Raw genomic sequence first — 19,893 nt, forward strand, 5'->3', positions numbered from 1 at the left:
CTGATTTGATTGATAACACACAATTGTTTAAGGCAGAATTGTGAAAGTCATCATTGGCTCCTCTTTCTCTTTTCCTCATGTTCACTGAGATACCCAATACAACTAGGGATCTCTGAAGTGTCCCCTCTATTAGTCATATCTTCTTTGTTTTCTGATGCAGAATTTTTCTCATTCAGATTATATTGCAATCAACTCCAAGTTGTGTTTCTGTTCCTGTTTTCCCTCTTCTATTTCATCCTCCTAACTATTCGTAGAGTTGTTTTTAATAAAGCCCAAATATGATCATGGCACCTGATGACCTTCCCAGTGGCTTTAAATTGGGGGATTACTTCAAGCAATTTCATATAAATATGTCTGAGCTCTTGCTATTTCTTTGATTTTGAAAAGATCACTTCTCTCCAGACCTTCTATTCGACCAAAAATTTACTCATACTAAAACGCCTGGCTTAACTTAAAATGTATGATGAGAAATCAGTAAAATTCCCTAGTGAATCCAGCAAGAAGGTTTTTTTCTTTGAAATGCCCTGAATTACTTTGTAGATCTACAGTGTTCAGCATGAATTGTGGGGTCAGTTGTCAGAAATAAAAGAATACATGTTCCTCTCTACTGCAAATGGACATGGCCCAGCTCTACCAAAATTGCCCCTTTATTTGGTTCTTTTTATAATGCATTTGAAGAGAGACTCTCCCATAGAATTTACAAGATCATGATTAGAGAGAGACTGTGGCATTTTTCTTATGCTATTCAGATTTGAATGAACTGTTACAGTAGAGGTATCAATTCTATAAATTCAAGCTTCTAACTTCTTGGTTTCAGAAAGCTGAAAACCATCATTAGCTGTCTCTCACCCTAGTTAAAGAGGGTATGTATATATCCAGCTGTCATTGTGCTTCAAATCAACCAAATGCCTTGAGATATTAAATCCAGTTTGTTAACTAATTGAAGAGATAGGTAGGAGAAAGAAACCAGGCAATACCCGCATACTGCTAAAATAAAAGGCCAGCACTTCAAACATTTAGTTCTCCTTGTTATCTGCTGCCATGAATCTAAAAAAAACTCATCATTCAGCCAAATGATATGTCACCTTTGAGCTTTGTTTACATAATAAAAGACTCAGGGTATACGTTATTCTTTGAATTGTTGCAGAATAAAATATAATGAGTACAACTTTCATTTAAAATATATTTTCAAGTTTAGAAAGTGTTGTTGATCCTCCCTCCACAAATCTTACTTCTTTGATTGTTCTGACTCCCATTAGTAAACTTGGAGTTCTTTGAGGGTGGGTCTACTTCTTAGAAATTATTGTATCTCTCTTGCCTAATAAAACCTACAGTTCATAATCGGTGCTCAGCAAATAAATGTGTGTTGAATAAAGTAATAAATTCTGTCTTCTGTTTTTCATAAGAAAATCAGCCCCAAGAAGGAAGAAATGCTTAATGATATCCAGGTAGAACAAGGTTTTTGATTTTATTATTATTATTATCATTATTATTATTACTATTATTATTATTATTATTTTGTGTGTGTGTGTGTGTGTGTGTGTGTGTGTGTGTGTGTGTGTGTGTGTGATAGAGACAGAGAGAGGGACAGATAGGGACAGACAGCAGACAGGGAGAGAGATGAGAAACATCAATTCTTCGTGGCAGCACCTCAGTTGTTCATTGATTGCTTTCTCATATGTACCTTGACCAGAGAGCTACAGCAGACAGAGTGATGCCTTACTCAAAGCAGATGAGCCCGCAGTCAAGCTGGTGACCTCTGGTGTTTGAACCTGGTCCTCCGCATCCCAGTCTGAAGCTCTATCCTCTGCACCATCACCTGGTCAGGAAGGTTGCTGCTTTTAAATAGCTCTAAATGGGTGCTAAAAGGGATAGCTGCTCTAATTGATGTTTTTGCAAGATCTTACTCTCTGTAAGCTCCTTAAGACCTAATGCATTTGTTTTTAAATCTTTTTATTTCTTATCTTAACTCCTGTCCCCTTCCCATTAGATAAATATAAATAGGTAACAATAGGCCCTTCAATTAAGTAGAAAGAACTTGGCAAATTACTTTAGGAGACAATTTAGAACTAAAAGGAAGACATAATACAACTACTTAAAGTTGTCTATTTTATTACCTAGTGACATCTAAGACATACTTTATTAATTTTATTTTGTAATTGCTATAAAAGAGAAAAACTGCAGATCGATTCTCATTAATGTATCAACTAATGAATTACATCTCTATTTGCATTAAGGAGAACATGTTAGATCAGAAACCTGAAAATAGAGCTTAGCCTCTTTATACTTATACCACCTCTTTAATAAGATTAAATAGAAAATGTAAGCATAAATCCCAAATGGTAAATGTTATTTGTTTATGACTGCAATTGGCCATCTATATTTTGAGAATATTATATTCTTTAATTCAAATATTTGCCTGAACTATTGCATGCTGTCTCAAGGTCCTCTCAAACAACTGGATCCCATGTGTTCTCAAGATTCAAAACATATGAAGCAAGTCAGGATAAGACAGTGAGGTGTTCTGAGCCATTTCCTGGTTGCTGTTTTAAAAGCAAAGAGCAGTAACTCTCAAAATGTGGGCCACTGGCTAGTAGCATCAACATCACTGGGAATTTGTTACAGATGCAAATCATCAGGCACCCGACCTACTGAATCAGATACTCTGGGGATGGAATTCAGCAATGTGTGTTTTAATAAGCTCTTCAGATACTTCTCACGTAAGATAAAGTTCAAGAACTACTGGCATGGAGGATTATTTCCATTAAAGCAGTGATCTTCAATCCCCTATTGCCTGGTAAGGATAAAGTTGAGAGGATAATGCTAAGTGAAATACGACAGAGGTTAATTTTGTCTTCTCTGGTCAGGGATTGCTTGGCTGAAGACTGAGTCCAAGTGGTTACAAGATTTTACAATGAATTTCAATCAGCTACATGCATATGCTTTTAGGCACTCAGATGTAGTTTTTATTAACACATCAAATTCATCATTAAAAATGACAAATAATGTAGATACACATTTCTGAAACAAAGAGAAATAATGAAGTTGTTCATTAAAATATAAACATATGGTTATGTTCCAGATTCCTTGGCCCTGTTCAGAAAAGATTACCATGATGAGATGAGTCAAAAGATTCAATCATTTTTTGGAGACATATCAATAAAAATAATGTTATTATTCTGCGGTCGCAGAATGAGAGGATTTAGCTTACACACAACCCCACCCCCCATATCCCTTAAATGTCTTAATAGTGGCTGCATTCTAGAATTTGAATTGCTGCTAATAGGGTGGCTGGCCTAAGGATAATTATGGATTCTACCATTCAGGAAGAGTAAACCAGGACAATATTGTGAAGGAGTAATACATCATCTGCTTACGTAAAACAAGTAAAATTCTTATAAATCAATTAGTATATTACAGGTTCTGGAGAGTTTCATAACAAATCTATTATGACTTCCTAAAATTAAATTTTGGATTATATAATTTTTTTAATGTACTTGTATTTTCTTGATCTGCATCTAATTTGTACAATTAAGTCCTTTCCATAGGCTGTAACAATTATGAAAAAAAAAAGGATACAGACTTGGTAATTTTTTGCAATTGATATGTACTGAATATACACTCATGATGTAATGAAGCCATCTAAATAATATAAACCAAAATATATATGTTTTACTTTAGAGCTAGTTGAGCTTTTATAGGATAACACTATCATTCACCAATGAATAAAAATTATTACTGGGCATTCTGATAATCATTTTATTGTTTTTGTGTGATGAAGGGACAGGTAATACAGCTTGGGGATTGTGGTATAAATAATGTAACTCTATTCAAGTCAGTCCATATCATGGGTTGGTGATTTTATCTGTTAATATAGTGATTCCCAAAACTGTATTTACATAAAAACATCACCTCAGATTTTTTTTGAAAAAAAGACTCGGCCCCATTCGTAAAGGTTATTTTTGATTCAGGGTTTGTGTGACTTTAAAAAAAGAGTCTCTAGAGTAATCAGAGAGTTGTTATGCCAAAACCTGCTCTTAGTTTTTATGCAGGGAAGCGTGTTGGAAAGTCACTTTATAGGAGAAGAAATTTAGTGGTTTGCTCTTTCCTTTTAACTTTTTTTTTTACTAAATAGGGCATTGGAAAAGAATGTGTCACATGGCTTACAGGGATACGGTGCATGCAGCTGTTAACTGTGACTGCTCATGTGACACTTCAGGAGCCATTGTCAAAAGCATCAACACAATATTGTTGTTGTCTTAGGCAATGTTTTCCTCTTAGACTCCATACAAAGAGTAACTTTTTCTGCCCACCCCCCCAAAAAAAGAAAGGTTTTTGAACAGTCTTCCTGTTTGCAGAGGGAAAAGAGAATACTCCTGCAAAGAGCAAGCAGCTGCCCCAACCGCCATCGGTTGGAGCGCTGAGAGCTGCAGCATCATGCGGCCAGGCCTGCCAACTCCGCTCTTCCAGTCTCAGAGGCAAGCAACGTTGTTCTTAGAAGCCAACAAAGTAACACAGCATTAAACACTATTTTGAGCAAGTACACAAGCAATCATTTGCTAATTAGATTCCTGTGACAAGAAGTGCACATCCTAGCACAAGCGGTAGGGGACAAAAATAAGAAACTCCTAAAAGAAGTGTAAGTTCTAGATTGGAAAATTTCCCTTTGCAATACCAATCAAAGCTTTGCAACCAGTTCCAGCATGAGAAAAAACTGGGAATTGGCACTAGTACACACTGTATGACCTTTAAAAGCTTTAATAAGCCTATATTAATACCACATATACTTTTCATATCAAAGGGTGAAATTCTGTCATTTTCAAAAAATCCTTTTCATCTTTATAAAAGCCCCAAGTCAACAAATTTAGATCCTGCCATTTGTAGATGATTGTGTTGAAAAGGCTCTGCCTATTCAAGATTCTGGTGCTTAGAAGAAGCTAGGTGTAGCAACAAGCACTTCTAACGTAATTCCGTATTAATAATAAAGCCTATTTCTGTCTGGGGGGCTGCACATTACACTCAGACTTGGGTTCAGGTCTTGCTTCCTCCTGACATTTTATCAAACCTCGTGCAACACTGACTAGGTCTGCCTAAAGCTTTTTCTTAGCAGCAGATTACAAGAGACAAAAATGGAAAAGAATGAGAGGAAAAAAAACCTTGCATAGAAAGGGAGACAGGAGAACATAGAAGAGCATAAAGGAGAGAAGGGATGAAAAATATTTAAATGTTGGAAAGAAAGGAGCTAGGGTCCATTCTTTCCCTCTGACAGATTATATCATTAGAAGCTAGGCATTCATTTATTTAATTAAATTTTTTCTTTAAGTTATGTATGAGGAATTTAGCAATTAATATTGCCAGCGTTATGAAGGGAGAAAGCACCAAGTTCAGCATAGTTATCTTCATTATTTCCATTTTAAGAAGAGCCCTGCGATATTGCCATAAATTTGCAACTAAATTTATAATGTGAAACCTGCAGAGTCAAGCTGGAGATATTATGTGAAATAAAGAATCTATTTTCGATAGGTGAACAAGCCACCCCACAACTTTTCTGGTTAGTGGTTTGGCCCACACAGGTTTTTGGTTGTTGTTTTTTTTTTTTTTTATATATATAGTACAGGTATGATTTGTTTGAGTAATATGCAGCTTGACAATATATCACTCACATTAGAGTTTAACCACAAAGGGTAATAAAATAGTAGCAGAATTAGGAGAAATTTCTAGAAACACGGCATTTTAAATATAACCTCATCCATAAATGATCTGCAGTCTTTAACATTCACTAAAAGGACACAGAATTTCTCATAGGAAATTAGTAATTTCTTCACTACTTTTCAAAACAGTCAGTGGACTTAAAGTCTGAACACAAAATGTAACTAAAATTACAGAAAGACTCTCCGCTTATGATCTCCAATTGCTGGTACTCCCTAATACAGCACAAGAATTCTGACGACGAGATTGGTGCTCTCAAACCATGCAAAACCAGTACCACGCTTCAGGGAACGGAGCTTTACATTATACAGATTAGGCTGAGTCTGCTGTGGCAGGAAGCACAGCGCATGAACATTTGTTATGGAAGTGCAGCACCTTTGCACATGTACCGAATGCTTCTCCTCTGTAGGATGCTAAATAGCAAGTTCATTTCTCAAAAGACAGGCTTGTGGAGGACAAAAGTCATTGGGGGAGAGAAATGTAGAAATGTCTCTGTGGAGTCAACTTCCATGCAAAGAGGCCCAATCTTAAAAGAAGCATTCTGGGCCTTCTAAATTTAAAAATAAAAGAGTTATTTGCTTTGAAATTCAACCTAGTTTTATGTATATCTTATACACTTACCACCACAAGAATCAGTGTAAGTAAAATCTTATCCAGAAATATCCCCAGATTCTAATTAGCCAACCTTGGGAATTTTTAACAGAAGGGATCATAAAGGGGGACTGCCCCCTGCATGACTGTCGCCCTGGCACTGTCTCCAGTCCTCATTCCCCAGATGCTCCCGTTGGTTTGTGAAAGGAAAGACTGTGGCAGCAGGAGGAGGCAGGTGCACTGTCCACCTGATCCAAATAAGCAAATGAGAGTAAGTAGGAAGTGCAATGGTCTTTAGGTTTGGGTGTGGAGATGGATCAGCCAGGTAAAGGATAAGGTGCTTATTATCACAAACCTCATAAAAGAATCTTTCTCCTTCCTTCTTCTGCTCATGGAATTGCAAGTCAGAGATGTTGGACAAAAACATGACACATTACAGACACAGCACACGACACATTTTGGACAGAGACTTTTAGATGTAAACAAGAAGCCAGCAATATATCAAAACTACCAACGCCACAAAACACATTTCAGAATGAACATTGATAGCAAGTGGACATTGCACCATATGGCAAAAAATCTGCACTCTGTGGCTGGCACTTTACAGATCATTAGCATATATATTTAATTGTGTGTATATATATGACTATATATATATATATATTACAAAAGTTGTTGACCATCTTCCTCCTCCCATTTACACTGCTAAGATATTTACTAAAGTATTCTGTTGAGTGCACAATAATCACCTCAGTTACTAATGGGGTTTTAGATTATTATCATTTCCACTCTTTAGTTAAATCATGTAAAAATTGATTATGAACATTCAAATAGCAAAAAGATATGCTGCTAATGATCTATATTTGGCAAATGCAGGCATAAGAACATACCTACCTCTTTTCCTCCCATGGATTCAAACATTTTTTCCAACTGAACCCGCAACTGTTGAATATTGTTCATCAGTATACAGGGCTTTGAATAAAGCAAATAAAAGACAAGTAGTGTGAGAATCCTTTACACACTAAATTATTGAATGAGTTTATATTAAATATGAGCTTATACAACTATCAATGAAGTCTTATTGTATTTGGAAAATAGACTAATTTTCTAATTTAAGAGTATGCTTTTTAACAGTTAAATGGAAGAGGAAAAATGTAATGACTGCTTTACAGAATGAGATTTAGTAATATACTCAGACAATAAAGCATTGACAATCTACTACCAAAGTTTTTTTTACTCTTAATATCATGGCATTTATACTTAGAAATTAACCTAATTCTGTTTAAAGATTTATTTTGAGAACAACAGATTAGTTTAAAATATTTTAATTTTATAAAAAGCCAATACACTATCTGAAATATTTTTTAAAAAGATAAAGGACTCTCTTAGGTTACATTGGTATTAAAGGCCCTTCATTATGTGGTTCCAAAATATGTTTCCTTCTCATCTCTATCTGTTGCATTGTGATTATCTCCAACTCTGCAATTTATTTCCCCCCAAACACCTGCACTTTCCAGATGCTGTGACTTCACTTAGCATGTGGCCTCTTCACTTAGTCCCTTTGCCTAAGTGAATAAAATCTATCATTCAGGTTACAGCCTTCTCTTCCCTAGACTGCACCCTTTGGCCACTTACTTGACATTACTTTTATTTTAATTTATATTTGAGTGCTTTCCACTCTCTCATGAGCTGACCTTAAATGCACTGTGTGTGCTGCTTTGCCTTCTCTGCCTTTTTTCTCACAGAGTATTGCACAGAGCCTTCCACTTGCTTGCTACATGTTTCTTGACTTGTTTCTGAGAAGGCAGAAATGTAACAAAAACGTAAAGATGCAAAGTGTTGTGACAGGACTGGATGTGACCTTTGAATATTAGAATTAATTTATAATTGAAAGAGCCCTGGTCGGGTTGGCTCAGCGGTAGAGCGTCAGCCTGGTGCTCAGGAGTCCCGGGTTCGATTCCGGCCAGGGCACACAGGAGAGGCGCCCATCTGCTTCTCCACCCCTCCCCCTCTCCTTCCTCTCTGTCTTTCTCTTCCCCTCCTGCAGCCAAGGCTCCATTGGAGCAGTTTGCCCGGGCACTGAGGATGGCTCTGTGGCCTCTGCCTCAGGCGCTAGAATGGCTCTGGATGCAACAGAGCAATGCTCCGGATGGGCAGAGCATCGCCCCCTGGTGGGCATGCCGGGTGGATCCCGGTCGGGCGCATGTGGGAGTCTGTCTGACTGCCTCTCCATTTCCAGCTTCAGAAAAATGAAAAAAAAAATTATAATTGGAAGAGATAATTCTGAATAGTTATAGAGTGTATTTGCTGCATACTGGTCCCAAAGATCTAGTACATCAAAGGAAAGAAAAAATAAGAAAGAAAGAAAAATAGATAAACCTTCCAAGGTTTGTGGAAATAGTCAATAATGAATCAGAGAGAGGCATGCAAAGGGCTTACAACCTCAAAGAGGTGTTAGCTCTCATAAGTGGAAAGATTGTATTGTTGCTTTAATGGCTTTATTGACCTTTGAAAACTTCCTACTTTACTCTTAAAGTGACCACATCCTAGCTTCGATTTATAAAAACAATTTTAAACTTTTTGTTCCCTTGATTCAATCACATAAACATTTGATTTTTAAAACACAGATATCTATTTATCTTTCGTATACGTATGCTGTTTAGTGAGCAGAACCACACGCACCACAAATGATTCTGATCTCCTGCCATGATTGAAGGCCACTTGATTTAGGCTTCATTCTTTCTATAGCATATATGACCCAAAGTTAAAAAATGGAACCAATAAATTGTTTTCCACTAGGGAATATGGGTACAGGGGCTTTTATTTTCATAGCCGAGGAAGATATGGCTTGAATTTAAGCATTCCCACCAGGGAGAAAACGAAGACTAAAGTAGGACCTTAATGAGAAGTATGAGACTACACGGGTGAACAGCTTTATCCCCCTTTTGTCTCATGGGTCCAAGTGAGCTGGGTAGGCTCTTCTATGATTATTTGATGTTAACATTCAAGCTTATCTTTTTTTGACACATATAACAGTCCTCTAGTGCCAGTTTTAGATATAAAAATTTAAACTCTAAGCCTTTTTAATATGATAATTTCTGATGGAAAACAGCTACTGAGAAACAAAATGAACATAGACACTTGGGCTCACTTGACGTGGATTGCTATTGACCCCAGAGGAGTTGACACAGAAAAAGAAGAGGCAGTTATCTAGAGGGAGATTCAGCTTTCCCTGACCTTGAAATGTTCCAATCTCAATGTTATTGAATTAGTTCATTAAATTACTACTGAGAATTGAATTATGCAAATCTAGCTTAAACCTAATCATAAAACAGCTTTTACTTAAAAACACCTCCATAATAAATAGAAAACACACAAGCAAACAAACCCCAAAAGATACCTCTCACAGTAAAGGGAACAATAAACCTCATTTGGAAGCATCGTTTGTTGATGAGTTTAGTAAGATAAAATAACCCACATTTAAAATCAAGTTGTAATCTTTTCATTTGCATATTGTGGCTTTTCCCATAAAGATATCATAATGCATTGCCTTTAATCTAAATCTGAAAGAAAGTTAGGAACCTAAAATACAATGACGATGAAACTTATTTCTGTTTAGACTATAGCCATTTCTATGTGACCCAAGTATGTTTCTGAGTTTAAAATGATTTCTAAAAATATTCAAAATTAAGTAATTCAATTTAGATAATGTTGCTCTGCAATATTTTGGAATGGGAGAAAAGGAATTAAAAAAACTTCTGATACATTTTCAATGTAAAATGGCCCAGTAGAGAAAAAATTATTCTGTCACAGACATTTTATATACCTGTTGCCATTAATTCTTTTTTTTTTTACACAAATGTACCAAAGTACTTTTTCAGTTTGTCTCAGCTAAAAGCATAAACAAAACATCTAATTAATATTCTTTGATAGAAAAGCTAAAATAATACTTGGCATTTGATTGAGACTCTCAGATTGCTCAAGATATCAGTAATTAGGGGGAAAAGCATTGAGAAAAAGAAAACATTAAGTTCTTGTGCTGTAATATTTACAAGGTTGATTTTTCTTTATAAAAATTTGATTTTGAATGTTATGAAATATACAGAAAAATAATAAATAATACAATAAATATTAACTTATTCTTTTTCTCAAATATTAAAAAAATAAAATATACTTGGAAACATTCACAAATGAAATGAAAGTCTGCAGGTGCCTTTAAAAGGAAATTTTTCTTTCTGAATGACAGGAATTAGCTTTGGTAATTCATAGACATCTTTCAAAATCTTCATTTTGGCTATCCTAATAAAATCAGAATTATTCTGAAATTATTTGGTGCTGTTTTGATTTTTAGTAGATTACTTTTCAAATGTATTATCCCTTAATTAAAAATATATTCTTAATAAATAAATACTCTTTCTTGCCTATTAGGATACTTATCATCAATGACAGAGATAATCTTCTGAGATATCTGAGCTTTAATAAAATTTCTGGGAAGCATATTAATGGAAATGAAAGAAAAATCTTCTGGGGCCGTCAAAAACAATTAGAACTGACTTACTTTAATGAGCTGTCAGGAAGAGGTCATTGATTTTTTAGGGAGAAAAGTAGATGCTTTATTTAGAATTTTCTTTTAGACTTGCCTGGTAATTCTCCCTTAGACTGATTTTTAAGGGAACGAGATAATTTTCCTCTTTAAAACAATTCTATTGATTTTTTAAATACCTTTTTTTCAGTGCTGGGTGTTTTATTCTTATAATGTTACCAACATATTTTTCCTAATATTACATATATATGGTCAATAAGAAAGACTTCATCTTCCACCATAAAAAAAACCACATTATAATCTAAATAACTTTAGTTTACCTTGCTTGCAATATTGTTTCTGTTTTTATAAACATTTGCATTATCCAAAAAATGAAAAGCTAGCTCTGGTAGGTAGCTCAGTTGGTTAGAGTGATATCCCAATATGCCAAGGTTGCAGTTTCAATCCCTGGTCATAGCACATATAAGAGTCAACCAATGAATGCATAAATAAGTGAAGCAACAAATTGGTGTCTTTCTCTTTCCTTCCCCTTCCTCCTTCCTCTTTCTTTCTAAAATCAATCAATAAAAATTTTTAAAAAATAAATATTCAAAAAATAAAAGCTAAGTTAATAACTAAGTGGAAATCAGCATCATTCCTTACATTAACTATCTTTCTCAATTTATTTGAAAACTGAAAGAATAAATTATACTCATTTTAGTATTGGTACAAAACTAAACTAGTTATTATAGTATCTACAACTTGTAGAATTGGGCATCTGAAACCTGTATAATTATGTTAACCAGTGTCAGCCCAATTAATCCAACTAAAATAAACTAAACTAGTTAGTGGCAACACTGAACATTTTTTTTCTTTTTAGTGAAAGAAAGGGAGGCAGAGACAGACTCCCACATGTGCTCTGAGCAGGATCCACCCGGCAAGCCCACTAGGAGACGATGCTCTGACCATTTGGGGCCCTTGCTGCATTGCAACCAGAGCCATTTTTTAGCACCTGAGGTGGAGGCCATGGAGCCATCCTAAGAGCTTGGGGCCAACTTGCTCTAATCAAGTCATGGTTGCAGGAGGGAAGGAGAAGAGAAAGAGAGAAAATGAGAGGAGGAGGGGTGGTGAAGCAGACGGGTGCTTCTCCTGTGTGCCCTGACTGGGATTCGAACCTGGGACATTCACACGCTGGGCTGACGCTCTACCACTGAGCCAACTGGCCAGGGCCCATACTAGACAACCTTTTAACTCCCTAGTTCTCGGCTTCAATGTTTTACAGTAATGTGGGTCTTGTCTTGTTCCTTATCATCATGAATCACAAGAGGTCTGGAATTGAGATACTCTCAAACTTCTTCTGAATTCTGTATTGTAAGACTACTAGAGAAGTTTTCAAACTACTTCTTGAGATATCTCTTCATTATCATCCTGTCTGCACAAAAGAAAGAAATCCATTTTTCTTGCTTATTAGTTGGGAGAGGTGGATCTCAACTGAGGTCTACTTGAAAGTAGAGACATTTTTACTTACCACATTTTCCTTATCACAGTAGGAACTAAAATCACTTGATATAATTGCGGCATACTGAAGTAGTACTTTATTGATAGTCTAGAGAAAAACAAAAACAAAAACAATTGTCAAATGTATCCAGGTTAGTACATAGTTTTATATATATACTGTAGAGGTTAATACTAATCAGGCAAACTTTTCACATGTCTTTTTCAACTTTTTGTAAGCAGTGTTTAAACCTACACTCTTGCCAAAAAAAGGAACTCAATTAAAATATTATGTTTAGATTAAAATTTGTCATATTTCTGAGTACATTTGAAAGATATTCCATATAAATTTATCTCATTTTAATATAGTATGCTTCATCACAAAAAATTTTATTTCTAACTGTAGTAAATACTCTGGAAATATACCAGTTATTTTTGTGGTGACCTCTTTTACGTATGAATACTTACTAAATAATGACCCTTAATGCCTTCTCTTTTTTTCTGAATAAATGACATTATGCTTTGAATCATCATTTATGGTTACTAGGTACAACCCTTGCACATACATATACAACACCAAAATTCTTTGTAGTGGTCATTTTCTCAACTTTCTCCACTATTTCTAAATACCTCATTCTAAGTAGGGTCAGAGTATTCTTACATGGCACTTAGCAATAAATATTTTCAATAAATTTATATGCTAAAGACCCTTATTGATTAATATCAAAGACTACCTCTTAAAACATAAAACTTCTGTTTTGTTGTAAACAATATCTCTATACTTATCTTAATTTTCTAATTTATTTATTGATGTATTATTTGCTAAAAATATTGCCTTATTGTTTCCCTCTTTTTGTCTTTTTTTAATCATATTCCACATTTTCTTTCTCGATTTAATAACTTTCTAAGCTTAAGGGTGGCCTCTGCTTCCATTAATTATGGGGAAAAAAAAGAAAAACAAAGAAACTTGGTTAGTTACATTTAATTCAATTAATTAAAAGTGAGTTTGCATCCTGCTGCTTTTACTTAGTTTGAATGATCATAAGTCAAATATGGATGTGATTTTCATAGAAGAGAAAAAGCAACCAAGGACACAAAAGCTTTTATTTTCTTTTTTGCATAATTCATTCATCTTAATTTTCTTTGTGGTTTATAAATCAACTCAGGAAGATACTCCAAGGAGTTAAAGTGAAGGAGACACATTTAATCTACAAAACTGAATTCACTAACTGACTATGAACTTGTTTTATAGACTTTAAAAATTACAATAAAAACCTGAAATGAGGGATAACATGCAGAAAGAAAATCAATACTCTGTGAAAGTACAAACTAAAATCATAATATGTGTCAATTTAAATAGAAAATTGGCTATGGAAAATATAAAATCTTATCAAGCAGCGGACCAATAAATCTAGAGAAACAGATGGCTGATCAAACAGCCGTATCTTTCAAATGCAGCTGTTCAAATTTTACTTTAGACATAATGCTGAAAATTACTTTGGGGCTTACCTAAGGAGTACTAAATCACTCATACATATGAACACTACTCTCAATTTACAGGTTCTAATAACAGTGCAAACTGTAGGAATCATTTTACTAAACTGCAAAAACAAACAAAAGCTTGACTTTAGGAGCTTGTTGCAACATAGACATGATTTGTTGGGCAGGGAAGCCAGACATCTATTTCTGATCATCATCAAGATATCCTCCAGAGGGAAGCCAGACACCTATTTCTGATCATCATCAAGATATCCTCCAGGGTCTAACTCTTGACTTGACGTCCTAGGAAAAGCTTAGTCCCTTGAATTACTGCTAGGACACAACTGAGCTTCGGATCTCACATCCATTTGCTTACCAATGTCAATGGTTAGCAAGTCAGGATGGGTTGTGAGTAAGGAAAGGTGCTATTATGTAGGATGTGCCCATAGAGTTGTGGGTGCACTGGCTGTAATAACATCAATTTTTTTACTAACATACAAAGTATATCTGAATGAAAATGTCCATATACATTTTAGGAGCAACTTCAAATCCACTCTAATTTACTCAACAAAGTAAATCACTATATTAGTTCTTTAATTAATACTCATAAGTAGTTACTTAAGACATGTCTACTTAAACATGTCTCTATCATCAACATTAGCATTACCTGGCAACGTATTGAAAATGCAAATTCTCTGATGTTATCTCATACTATAGAGTCAGCAATTCTGGGGTTTGGGCTCAGCAATTTATAGTACGTTTTAAAGTCTCCATGGGGGGCATGATGTGGTGTGTAGATGATATTATATTAAGTGAGACACTTGAAACCAAGTCAACACAATAAATTAAAAAACAAAACAAAAAGTCTCCAGGTGATACTAATGCAAGCTAAACCATTGTCTTAACTGATCATATATTGCAGGGTAGAGATAACTCTTCAGAGAGATCCTGTTAATGGAAGGGGTATATAGTAAAGCCTGAAAGGGAGGACTTCTGAGTGTATGAACTTTGGTCATTATTTTTTCATTCAGGGATTGTGACTGTTGGGGTTCAGAAATGGTGACAGCATAGAGGGAGAGGCAACAGATAACTTAGCAGGGGCTTTTTGTATCATGCTCTATAATAAAACAGAGTTTAAATGAAGACAGTCATGAGGTGGAGACAGTTCTTTTATAGATGCAGCAAAGGAGCTGCCATTCAATGAGCTCCAGATTAAACATGATAAAATTCTGATAGGATTGTGGCAGTGAGAGAGGGCTACTGCTGTACTTAAAGGATCGGATAGAGTGACTCAAATATCTTCAAGCTTCAGTATACTCTGATTGGACATGCAGCTTCTGGTACTATTGAGTTGAGTGGGATGGTCATCAATTACTTAAACTGATCTATGGTCTCCTAAGCTAATGCCATCCTAATAGGGATAGGCTAAAAAGCCTGTACATACTACCAGTAGGTTCATCTAGGATTTATTCTTATAATTATTAAGATAAAAACCATGGTCCAAACTCCATTTTTGCAGTCACATTTTAAGTATGGAGCATTACAGTATCAAAACAGCACAGAGAAGAAGACTGTGCAGTATCTGTTAAGTGACATTGGAAATGTGACTTCAGTTTCTTTCTTTCTTTCTTTCTTTCTTTCTTTCTTTCTTTCTTTCTTTCTTTCTTTCTTTCTTTCTTTCTTTTCTCTCTTTCTCTCTTTCTCTCTTTCTTTCATTTATTTATTTATTTTAGTGAGAGGAGGGGAAGCAGAGACAGAGTCCCATATGTGTCCTGAGCAGGATCCACCTGGCAAGCCCACTACGGGGTGATGCTCTGCCCATCTGGGGCCATTGCTCCATTGCAACTGGAGCCATTTTTTAGTACCTGAGGCAGACACCATGGAGCCATCTTTAGCACCCAGGGCCAACTCACTCCAATCGAGCCATGGCTGTAGGAGAGGAGAAGAGAGAGAGAGAGAGAGAGAGAGAGAGAGAGAGAGAGAGAGAAGCAAGAGAGGGAGGGGTGGAGAAGCAGACGTGTGCTTCTCCTGTGTGCTCTGACTGGGTATCAAACCCAGGACATCCACATGCTGGGCTGATGCTCTACCACTGAGTCAACTGGCTGGGGCCAACTTCAGTGTTTTATATAACAGTATATTTTAATGCATTCAAAAAGGAGAGAAACCTTCACAGATGCCTAACTTTAGCTCAAAGAGTAAAAATTTAGTGCTGAGATTTTGCTTTTTGACTTACCACTTCATTTCTAATGACAACAGAATGTGGAGGTAGAATAGCTTAGTGGTTAAAAGCATTCTATACACACCATTTCTAGATAGGTTCCTTGTTTGAGTTATTTAAACTTTCTAAGTGTTTTTTTTTTCCATTTAAAAATTAGGGAAGATAATAGTATCTATCCCATGGGGTTGTTGATAGTATAAGGGAGACTATATAGGTGAAGTGATTAGTACATAGTGGTGCTTGATGAATTATCATTATTATTTTTAAAAATTAGGATTAGGTTCCCAGAGAATAAGGATTATGTGTGCTTCATTCACCATAGTATCTCCAGCACCTGGCAAACAGTCAGACTTATAGCCAGGAGTCAATTAATAGTTGATTTGTTTTTAAGTAGTACTGAAGATACTTTACTTCTTTACTTCATTTTCCCTTTTTTAAATTAAACTACCCATACTTGTCAAAAGCAGTAATGTGAGTATAGGAACGTTCACTACCCATGTGCCATTTTACTACGCATCACAGCTCCTGGATGTATCTGCTATGAAATTTAAAGCATTTGTTTGGTACCTGATTCAGTTTTATATATACGGTATTTGTAAGAAAAAAAAAATCATCCCTTAAAGTTTCATTTTAGAATGCTATATATTTTAAAATGTCTGAAGATAAATGTATCATTAATTTGTCTTTTCTATAAGGGATGGTTTAGATCAGTATAAGCCCCAGTAAAAAAGAATGTGATTTCAACATATTTTGATATAAGAAACCTAATCCTAAGAAGAACAGGGTTTGGCCCTGGCCGGTTGGCTCAGCGGTAGAGCGTCGACCTCGCATGTGGGGGACCCGGGTTCGATTCCCGGCCAGGGCACACAGGAGAAGCGCCCATTTGCTTCTCCACCCCCCCCCCTCCTTCCTCTCTGTCTCTCTCTTCCCCTCCCACAGCCAAGGCTCCATTGGAGCAAAGATGGCCCGGGCGCTGGGGATGGCTCCTTGGCCTCTGCCCCAGGCGCTAGAGTGGCTCTGGTCCGGCAGAGCAATGCCCCCGGAGGGGCAGAGCATTGCCCCCTGGTGGGCAGAGCTTCGCCCCTGGTGGGCATGCCGGGTGGATCCCGATCGGGCACATGCGGGAGTCTGTCTGACTGTCTCTCCCCGTTTCCAGCTTCAGAAAAATACAAAAAAAAAACAACAGGGTTTTTGCCCTGGCAGTATAGCTCAGTTGGTTAGAGCATTGTACTGAAACACCAAGGTTGCAGGTTTAATCCCCAGCCAGGGCACATACAAGAGTCAACCAATGAATGCATAAATAAGTGGAACAACAAATCAATGTCTCTCTCTCTCTCTCTTTCTTTATTTCTCTCTTGCTATCAGTAAATTAAAAAAATATTTTTAAAAGAAGAATAGGGTTAATAAAACCAATGGTTACATCTGATAAAATACACTCCAGTAGTCTGAAGTTGCCGCAAAATACCTAATTAAATTAACCAAGAAAGGTCGTTTTTATTTTAATGATTTATAAAATCATTCCAGTAAAATATAATTTATTTTTCAATGAATGTCGCCAATTTCTACTTTCCCAGAAAATGTTTTACATTACTCTTACATTATTTCCTTGTGATAATAATTGGGCATTATCACATTTTTTGAATTAATAATGTTTTACTTAATTGAAATTATTTTTTTGTGCCAATAAAAGCTCACATTTTGTCAGTGGCACATGATGTATAATTATTTTTTGCATTAGAGAATGTGTTTTCCTGAATGTAAGTCTAATACAACCCTTGTTGTGACCGCCCACCTTTTTGTGTTTCCCTTCAGTTCATTGGATTATACCCCCCATGGTCTCTATATGGCTAGGTTTAGCTGTATAGCTGGAGAAGGTCAGAGCTGCCCAGGGGTGGAGGCTGGGCTGGGGCCCAGGCCTGAGCCCCAGTGAGGCTTCCTCCCTTCTCTCTCTCAGTGCTTCCCAGTCTCACCTTACATAACCTGCTCCCTGACTGTTCTGATGGTGAAATCTATATAGTTACTGTTTTAATATCATGTGCAAGTATAATGGTACGTTACTAAATATATTAACTCTGAGATTATTAAATTCTTATATGATCCTGCTTTCACTACAAGTCCTGCAGTTTCCAAGAATAGAGTGTGACATACTTTTTAAAGCAGTGTCCCTAATGGCCCCATTTTCTTCTCTTCTTGGCAGTCATCCAAAATGCAGCTGCTCATCAAGAAAAGAGTTACTTAGAGCATTTTTAAAGAATAATTCTCTTGCAGAATGACTGCAGTTTTTAACACATTGGGAAATTAAAATCAGCATCTATCCAGAAAATCCCCTCTAGGAATGATCCCAGTAAATGATATTTAGACATCATCTTTAAAAGTGGGAGGTTTTTAGTCTTCATAATTAACAGACATAAATACTAGAGTTCAAAATATTTCACGGCAGATAATGTAACACCGTTTAGACTGACAGACTGTCTTCCTAAAAGACTTCACAGGCTTTTCATTTTCTACTAAAGAAATTCAGCCACTGCGCCTGTTCTTCAAGACTGTGCAAAAATGGACCTAACTTTTCAATCATAGTTTCATCTGCCCTCTGAATCCTATGCTCTTTCTTCCTTGGGACCTCTCAGGTTAGAACCCCTGAGTCACAGAACGGTGGGAGTGGGGGTGAAAATGATTGTCTCCTTGACCAAACTCTAGCCAGGTTCCTCTTGTCAATTAGGCCTCAACCTTAGCCTATAAAAACTTGAACAAACACTAACAGAGTTTCCAACAGTAGAGCCACAACTCCAGGATGACACTAATTCTCCTTAAAGTGCCTGCCGCAAAAACACAAGGCTGCCAAAAGTTGACTATTTGTTGCAGCCAACACTTGGTGGGAGGGTCGGAACCTAAATTCAATAAGGACCAGGGAGCAAACTCCGGTGGGTTTCACATGGACCAACTCCCTTATCTTGTTTTCCACCATTTTTCACTCCCCTGACTCTACTGAGCCCCCACTTATCCCTTCTTCCTCTTTCTCCCTTAAAAATGCCTAGTGAACTCTGTATAAACGAAAATTGAGTCTGGTTCACTCTTTCCTCTTTTCTATTTCTCTTTCCTCTTCTCTTCTCTTCTCTTCTCTTCTCTTCTCTTCTCTTCTCTTCTCTTCTCTTCCCTCCCCTTCCCTTCCCTTTCTTTTTTTTCTTTTCTTTCCTTTTCCTTTCTTTTCTTTAGTGAGTGGAAGGGAGGCAGAGAGACAGACTCCCACATGCACCCCAGATTGGGATCCATCTGGCAAGCCTGCTAGGGAAAGATGATCTGCCCATCTAGGGCATTGCCTTGTTGCTCAGCAACTGAGTCCTTTTTTTTTCTTCCTTTCTTTTTTTTTTCTTTTTTAGCACCTGAGGTGGAGGCCATGGTGCCATCCTCAGCATCCAGAGCCAACTCACTTGAGCCAATTAAGCCATGACTGTGAGAGGGGTAAGATAGAGAGGGAGGGAAAGAGAGAGAGATAAGGGGAGGGGAAGAGGTAGAGAAGCAGATGGTCGCTTCTTCTGTGTGCCTTGACCAAGAATTAAATGGAAACGTCCACATGCAGGGCAACGCTCTACCACTGAGCAAACTGGCAAAGGTCTCTTCTCTATTTCAATGGTATATTATTGATTAAAATCCATTCTTACCTCTTTAACTAGTATATGGCTTTGTTTATCTTTGATAACAACTCCCCTACAGAGTCACCTGATGTGCATCTGAATTTGTGTGAGCAGCAAGCAAATCTTTGTTTTATATCATAGAGTTTCTTGGCTGACTTGTTACTTCAGCATAAACTGTTCTACTACAGTTAATGAAGATACTGCTTCCTACAAGAAACCTTTCTTAATTCATCTGTTAGTGAAACTGG

The 19,893-nt window shown here is 36.5% G+C and overlaps 1 protein-coding gene and 1 non-coding gene across 2 annotated transcripts in view; one reads left to right on the top strand and one right to left on the bottom strand.

Annotated features, from left to right (window-relative positions):
• Positions 1-19,893, bottom strand: part of UNC13C (unc-13 homolog C) — a 650,594-nt gene that overhangs the window by 128,343 nt on the left and 502,358 nt on the right. The window contains exons 22-23 of the mRNA XM_066342502.1: positions 12,351-12,428; positions 7,195-7,272 (exon numbers count right to left, since the gene is read on the bottom strand). Of these exons, the coding sequence (XP_066198599.1) occupies positions 7,195-7,272; positions 12,351-12,428 (156 nt within the window). The remainder of the gene's footprint in view (positions 1-7,194; positions 7,273-12,350; positions 12,429-19,893) is intronic.
• On the top strand, positions 16,803-16,878 carry TRNAA-CGC (transfer RNA alanine (anticodon CGC)). Its single transcript has one exon. It is a non-coding gene; the product is annotated as a tRNA-Ala (tRNA).

This window comes from Saccopteryx leptura, chromosome 6, assembly GCF_036850995.1.
Source record: "Saccopteryx leptura isolate mSacLep1 chromosome 6, mSacLep1_pri_phased_curated, whole genome shotgun sequence".
Lineage (NCBI taxonomy): Eukaryota > Metazoa > Chordata > Mammalia > Chiroptera > Emballonuridae > Saccopteryx > Saccopteryx leptura.